This window comes from Primulina eburnea, chromosome 8, assembly GCF_022965805.1.
Source record: "Primulina eburnea isolate SZY01 chromosome 8, ASM2296580v1, whole genome shotgun sequence".
In the NCBI taxonomy this organism is placed as follows: domain Eukaryota; kingdom Viridiplantae; phylum Streptophyta; class Magnoliopsida; order Lamiales; family Gesneriaceae; genus Primulina; species Primulina eburnea.
Genome location: NC_133108.1, coordinates 14,451,201 through 14,459,311, shown reverse-complemented (window position 1 = coordinate 14,459,311; position 8,111 = coordinate 14,451,201). Strand labels below are relative to the sequence as shown.

General features: G+C 38.2%; 1 protein-coding gene across 1 annotated transcript; it reads right to left on the bottom strand.

The window, feature by feature from the left end:
- Positions 1-773: 773 nt before the first annotated feature.
- LOC140839031 (uncharacterized) lies at positions 774-1,505 on the bottom strand. The gene has a single exon (XM_073205660.1). It carries the CDS (start codon positions 1,503-1,505, stop codon positions 774-776), a length of 732 nt encoding a protein of 243 aa, XP_073061761.1.
- Positions 1,506-8,111: the final 6,606 nt, after the last annotated feature.

Sequence of the window (8,111 nt, the reverse complement as noted above, 5' to 3'; positions counted from 1 at the left end):
TTACAGAATATTTATACCAATTCGACGTACCCACTTCACAATATCACAAATTCCTCACTAGATTGACACCAACTTCAACAAATTTCAAGATTGGAGAAAAATTTCGAATTAAACCTTTGACTTCACGAGAGATTGACCAGAAATCGGAGTGTTGTTGAAAAAATTGTTGTTGTGTAGGCGGTGGTTGGCTTTCGGTAGAGCGGCGGCGGCGTCGTGGAGTGTGGAAGGAGGGAGGTTTCTGAATTCTGAAGTCACGATCCCCTTTTTTTTCTTATACTGAGTCGCGCGCATATGCGTGCCCTGATTGGCGCATATGCGCCAAACCTTCTGTCATTGTCGCGCATGTGCGCGCCTGAAGTGGCACATATGCGCCAAACCTTCTGTAATTGTCGCGCATGTGCGCGCCTGAAGTGGCGCATATGCGCGGAACATCCTATTCAAAACTTTCGACTTTTCTTCGATTTTTTTTTTAATTAATTTTTTTAAATACCTGCAAAAAATAATAAAATGCAAATTAATACTTGAATCGAGAAAATTAAAATTAATAAATTAAAGCATCGAAATAAAATAAAATAAGTAAAATAAATAAATGTGGGTTGCCTCCCACACAATGCTTGGTTTAACGTCATCAGCCCGACTATCACCAATCCTGTTCATGGTGGGTCGTATGATTTCTTGGATGCCCTTACTGCTACCAGTTGACCTTCAACTTCCATGGTCATCTTTCCTCATTTCACGTCAATGATGGCTCCAACAGCAGACAATAATGGTCGTCATAGAATAACGTGAACGTCCTGACTATTCTCCATATCGAGTACCAAGAATTCTGCTAGAACTTTCAATTTTTCAATCTTCAGTTCAACATCATCCACAATACCCAATGGCACCTTCACCGATTTATCTGCCAGCTGCACGCTTAATTCGGTGGATCTCATTTTGCTCAATCCAAGTTTCTCGTAGAGACAACTTGGCATTATATTTACACTTGCTCCTGAGTCACAGATAGCTTTTTCCACCAAATGACCCATTATTTCACATGGTACAATAAATTCACCGGGATCTAGCAACTTCTGAGGAACATTCCTTCGTGTTCCTTTGGTAAATTCACCTTCCACCTGATCTGCAAACTCAATATTATTGTTTAGGTTCTTGAGATCTTCAAGACCTTTTTTCTTTTGAAATTCATCTTGTAATTGTAGAAATCTTTGGGGGTAGGGAAGTAAAGAAATATCAATGCATTGATTTAAATCGTACCTCTCTGATTTCTTAACTCGGGCTCTTTTGGTTGGAATTAGCTTTTCATTCCGAACAGGTGTGGGTTCAACCTCCTTCTCTTCTCTGCCTACCACATCAAACTCTTCATGCTGTATAAAAATGTCATTCACTTCTCTTAGATTTGGGTCTGCAGTCTTTTGGACTGCGCCTGACGGTTGAGACGTGAGTTGCTTCGTTATCTGCCCCACTTGCGATTCAAGGATTTTCAAAGTAGCACCAATACTCGCCATATGTGTCTCAAGGTTGTCAAGTCTAGACTCAGTTCTAGACATCCTCTTACCAGATTCAACAACAAATGTCCCCACTAAATCCTCAAATGATGGCTTCCCTTCCCCATTTGATGTATTAAACCCCGGTGGAGGATTCAACACATTCTTATTGTTTGCGTAAGAAAAATTTTCATGGTTTCTCAACCCAGGATGATAAGTATTAGGGGGAGGGTTACCTCGATATCCGCCAAAGCCTCCAAAGTTCTTGTTGTTGATGTATTGGACTTATTCAGGAAAATGTGATTCTTCAACAACAACCGGTGGTCCCTCAGCATTTGCAGTCAATGCTGATACTTGTGCAGTGAGTGACGTGATAGGATCCACAACATAAACTCCGGCAGTCCTCTGTACTCCTGATCTCTCAGACGGCCATTGGTAGCTGTTAATAGTCATTTGCTCAAGCAAGTCGTAGGCTTGAGCAGGAGATTTGGCAAAGATCGTGCCACCTGCCGCTGCATCCACTGTTGTCCATGTCTGACCATTCAACCCATTATAAAACAACTCAATCTGCACCCAGTCTTCAAAACCATGATTAGGGCACTTCCGCAACAACTCCTTGTACCTCTCCCATGCTTCATAAAGCTGCTCAAAGTCAGTTTGCCTGAACGTGCTAATCTCAATCTTCAACTGTGCAGACTTTGCAGGGGGAAAGTATTTTGCCAGAAATTTCGTTGCCAGCTCCTGCCATGTCGTCATACTTCCCAAGGGAAGCGATTGGAGCCATCCTCTTGCTTGATCACTGAGAGAAAACGGAAAAAAATGCAGCCTAATAATATCATCAGAAACATTATTAATTTTTACCGTGTCTGTGATCTCCAGGAAGGTCCTTAAATGAACATGAGGATCAGAAGTGGCAGTTCCAGCAAATTGGTTCTGTTGAACCATATTTATCAGTGCGGACTTCAGCTCAAAGTTTTTTGCGTTTATGGTCCCTCCTGCAATGCCAGAATAGTGCGTGTTGATCACTGGTCGGAAGTGATCTCTGATTGGTATTGCATCAGGTGGCATCTGTCGGTCGTTTTCTCTGTTATCAGCCATCGCTTTGATTTCTTCCCTTCTCTCTTTTCTTAGTCTCCTCGCAGTTCTTTCGATCTCCGGATCAAAAATAAGCAAATCAGGGATGTGCGATCTTAGCATGCACTGCAAAACAGAAAAAATTATAACGTAACAAAATAAATAAATAAAATAAAATAAAGTCTAAATTAAAGTAAAGACTACTTAGTAATGATATCAATATGCAATTAAATAGTTTACTCCCCGGCAACGGCACCAAAAACTTGTTGCGTATTTTCACTACCGCAAGTATACGGTGTCAAGTTTTAGTACTGGTTAGAGTACAGATATCGATCACACGAAGAGTAAATATTTAAAACTGTATATTAATTACCATAATTGACATAGCTCAACTTTATTTAAACAAATCAAATAGTTGGTTTAAAATCAATTCAAATAAAATAACAATTCCTGTAATTCTAGCACGCAGCAGAAAATTCACTGAGAAAATAAATCTAGAGATATGATTTCATCGAGTCTCCCCTATGCTAAATTAACATTGACTAACATTTAATTAAATTTGAACCATGTGTATTAACCAAGAACTCACAATATTTTATATTCCCTCTGTCGAGTGATAAATAGAAATGTACTACCTATTACTGATTTTAATATGTCTATTCAAAAGCACGTAACACGTAATAAATGTAAACAAGGTTCTTTTATGGATTCGTCAGAATTATACGTATTTTGCACGTTATAAATATCTAACGATGTGATTTCTTCTCTCTTAATTTCAATCCTCTCTGACGAGTGTTAGATTTCAATTATGTAATCAATCGAATTATGGCCAGTAATTCAAAAACATTAAAAACAAGAAATCACAAATAGACACGATGAAATAATTCAATAAAAATTCAAATCGTCATTAACATAGGTTCAACCAAGACTACATCAATCTCTAGAAAATAAAATTAGTTCATGCTCGAATTTAAGTCACTACAAAACCTGTTTGTAATCATTAAAAACGTAAAAGTAAGAAACCGAATTAAGAACGTGTTGGCGAGAGATGAAAGTGCTTCTCCGTGTCCGGATTCAACGTCTTCTATCTCCATTCTTCGCGTCCCGTACTCCGTGCGCTCTCACTTTTTCTCCTTTCTCTCGATTGGTGTGACGGCTGTGCTAAAAATATTTCGGAACCCCTAAAAAATCAAGCCGAGACCTATTTTATTCTGAAGGTTCGCGCCGCGCGCATATTCGCGCCCTAAGACGGCGCATATGCGCGTCTATGTCTATCTCGGGAATTCTTCCTGTGCGCATATGCGCGCACCAATCCGGCGCATATGCGCGGTGGCCTCTGGTCTCAACTCTCGTCCCTCGCGCATATGCCCGCCTTGAGTGGCGCATGTTCGCCGACCTCTCTGTAATTTTCGCGCATGTGCGCGGGGCAGACTGTCCTTGGCTCACATTTCTTCTACTAAAGGCCTTTTTAGTTCGTTTTCACGCCCATGTCGTAACTGTACCTAAATTCCTGCAATCACGCCAAAAAACAACAAAAGCGCGTAATTCCGCTCAAAAATACTAACAATCTATATGAAATATAGGAATAATGTAAGTGCATAAAATGTACTTATCATCAGCAGATGATTGTGGCATATCCTAAACAGGTTCTTCAGCAACCGGTTGTGGAGGTGGCTCTTTCTGCTGGGAGGAGAATGTATCTTCTTCTGTTTTTGAACAGGAGGATTTTTCAAGAAGAACCAATTCCTGATCCTGTTCCCAAAACTTGATTTCCCTTTGTAGGCCACTAAGATCTGAGTCCAGTTGGGTGCACACAGCTCTATCATGATATGCAGTTGGACCTATGGGATTGTAGTTGGATTTCAGCTTTTCAACCATTCTAGTCAGCTTTTTGGCTCGAATTTGATCAAGGAAATATTTTTGCCTCTCCAATGTCTGGGCAATAGTAGCAGCTTTGACTATATTAAACACAATCGCTTCAAGTTTAATAAACTTTTTCAGTTGGGATTTGTGCTTCAGCTCTTTGGCAAAAATCTCAGTCCTAAAACTCTTCCAACTATCAAAAGATTTTAGTTTCGATGTTGCAAATGCATTGACCTGTTCCCAAACCAGGTCAATGTGAGTTTGGATGGCATTAGATGGCCTTGGCTCTTCATGAAATGTCTACTCGTTTTAATATGCGGAAAATATTTTTTTTTTAAAAAAAAGCTCGTCATTACAAAATAACATTTAAAATAATCGTCATTATTATACAATAAAAATTTCACAGTTTAAAATGACCAACATCAAACGTAAACGTAAAGGAGTAAAAATCGTAATAGAGAAATATAACATTTAAAAACGATCTTAAATATTTGTCAGTAAAAATAGCACAGTTTAAATTAACCATACTCGTTCCAAAATCATGCGTAAACATAAACGAGTATAAATCTTAAAATCATCGACTTATGAAAATATGATCTCCTCTCAATCTCATAAATCGTAATGCGGAAAACATGTGGTCCTCGGGTTATTTCACCGCACCAGGTCTGCCTACTCAGAGTTCGGCACCTCCAGTCTCCTCATCATAAAGCTCACCTGCATCACACACGCCTAGTGAGTCTAAAGACTCAACACACCTGCACTGTTAATAACAAGTACATATACATAGCACACAGCAGTGAAAAATATCACACTCAACATATATTTCATGAACTTAAAAGCATAATGTAAACATGTCGTGTAAAATCGTATCGTGCCAAAGCATGTCATCTCATGTCATCATATACGTATACGTGTCGTGTAAAATCATGTCATCTCATGTCATCATATACGTATACGTTTTCTTTTTAATTGAATTCAGTTCATTAGTTGTGACTTTCGTATCAGCTCTATCGTATCAGCTCTATCGATGGATCCACCATCTACATGTAACCATGGTATCCGGCGGCGAGGGACATCAGCGACAGCATTAGCCGTCCACTGAGCTCGGGCCTCAGCTCATTATATCTCATATCATCGTATACATATACATAGTCAGTCACAACCTAATCACATCCTTGAAAATAGCATCATAATCATCACTTAATAAAAACATGTATATACGTAACTTTTCCTTTAAACAAAGCATGCAATGTATTTATCGTAATTCCATAAAATTCATGAACATGATGCATAAACATTTAAAAACATGATAAAATTTGCTCAGGGCACTGCCAGGTCCAAAATCTCACAACGGGTGCAAAATGACCATTTTACCCCTGGAAACCCAAAATTATCGTTTTGCCCCTAAACGTAAAATTTCACTTATTTGACATTTTCTTAATTCCATTGACTCTAACACGTCCCAAATAATTATTTAAGCCTACAAGAACTTTCGCATATTTTTATTTGGCTTAAATCTATGACTTTTAAATTAATCTTTAAATAAAACCTATTAATGCGTTTTAAACCCGAATTAAATCAAACCTTAGCATAAAATTCTCAAATTAAAAACTTAGACTTCTAATAATTATTTGAGCTTAAATATAATTCTCCATAATTTTATTAAGTTTAAATCTATGCGTTTCAATTCATTCTTTAATTAATACTTTGTTTGGCGATTAAATCCCGGATAAATCCAAATCTCATCATTTTGGTCCGAAACTTACCAAACTCCTAAAAATGTCCCAAAACATATTTAAAAGCATCCCTAGACATAAACTCGAGCCCACTTCATAACTTAACCGAATTATTTTAAAACTTGGACCGTGGTCCCGGTTTTAACCCGAACCGTCTCGAAACTTAAACAATGTTACTAAACTTAAAACATGACTTAACAACACTATATCATACCTGAATCCACCCAATTTGAACCCCTTAGAACCTTAAAAACCATGCTGATATGCTGCTGTAAATTACAGCCCAAGCACACCTCATCCCTACTGAGCTAACCCCCCTTTTATTTCGTTCCTAGCCTAGACCCGATGAACAAGCCATGGTTCAGCCTCCCCTAGACCAACTTAGGACTACTCTGGACCCCAAGAATCCACGCCAATCACCTCACGCAAGCCGCAGCTCCCTACAACTCGCTATTCTCTCCAAACAACTAAATCGAAGCCAAGCTTCTACCCTCTCGATCCACAGCGCTTGGGATGGTTCCAGCACACATTGAACCCTTCCAAGACTTGTCTCAGACCTACCAAGGTCTGGTCTAAGCCTCAGAAAGGTCCCTGCCGTGCTGGTCAAACCCTGCACGCTGAAACACTCAAGATCGAACCAACCGTGGAGAATTCTTCTCCCGTCCCTACACCAGTACACATCCAGTAACTTTCCTACCCCTCGTGACAGCAACTCAACATTACCAGCAGCCTATAGACACTCAAGAACAGCAGCCCCTTGCACCAAAAATTCAGAAAAACGTGAGTAGTGAAACAAAGATGCTATTATTTGGACATAAACCGATGGATCTCCATGATATGCTTTGGATCTTGAATTCCACAAACAAATGAACATAATACAGCATGTATATAACGTGTATGATGCAGCAATAAAAGTACATGGCGTGTCTGAAAAAGTTTCACGCAAGAATAACGAAGATCGAACGCGCCGGGGAATTTCTTTTTGCAAGAAATGTGATTGCCGAAGCTTGGCTATGGAAGGGGCTGAAACTGAGAGGATTTTATGGAGGAAGGGGGAAGGTGTCGGCTGGTTCTATTATTGGTGTAGGGTAGGTTTAGTTTAAATGAAGTTTAGATGTTTAATTAAATAGTAAACAAATACTTAATGGGCCCTAAATTGCTAATTAAGAGTTTAAAAAGAATTTTAAGTCCATTAAGCTTAAAAATTAGGTCCATTAAATCCAAACATACTCCCGTAAAATATTTCGTGTTGGAAAGATTTTGAAAATATTAGTCGAACCCTCAAAAAGTAACCTTTTCGATAAAAATTTACGTACCGTTAAAAATTAAAATCATACGGGTAAAAATATCCAATAAATCTAATTTCCTGAAAAATACCTTTAAAACATCTTATATTAATTAATAAAAATGAATCATGTTATTAAAATAATTTTCCTGAAAATTCTCCGGTCTCCGATCCTCATTCGAGCGCGAAATGCCACTTAAAAATCTTTAATGCATTAACCTTTAAAATTTCATGAAATAAATTTTATTATGCAATAATTACGCATAAAATTATAAAAATAATTAAACCCATAATTTATGAATACACCTGCATTAATGCTTTAAAACAAATTAATAAAATACAAAAGAAATTTAATAAATTACATGCATGTGGTTTACGTGAACCTTCAAATTATCAGAACATTACAATCTCCCCCCTTAAATTGAATTTCGTCCCCGAAATTTGCTTATCCTTGATAATCACAAAGTTTAGACTTAGTTCTAGTAACCCAATAGTCCATGCTTCCGCTGCGCTACTCTGCTAAAATAATAGATATTTAGATGTCCTTATGTCTCTTTGGTCCCGATAAACTCTACCTTCTAAATCCTCGTTTGCGAAACTCAACTTATAACGACCCATGGTGACCTAGTTTCAATTTTCTATAACCTCGAATTTCAACTTTTCGCAAAC

Excerpts from the sequence above, each read along its gene's own strand:
- LOC140839031 (XM_073205660.1), bottom strand. The coding sequence starts at position 1,505 with ATGGCGAGTATTGGTGCTACTTTGAAAATCCTTGAATCGCAAGTGGGG.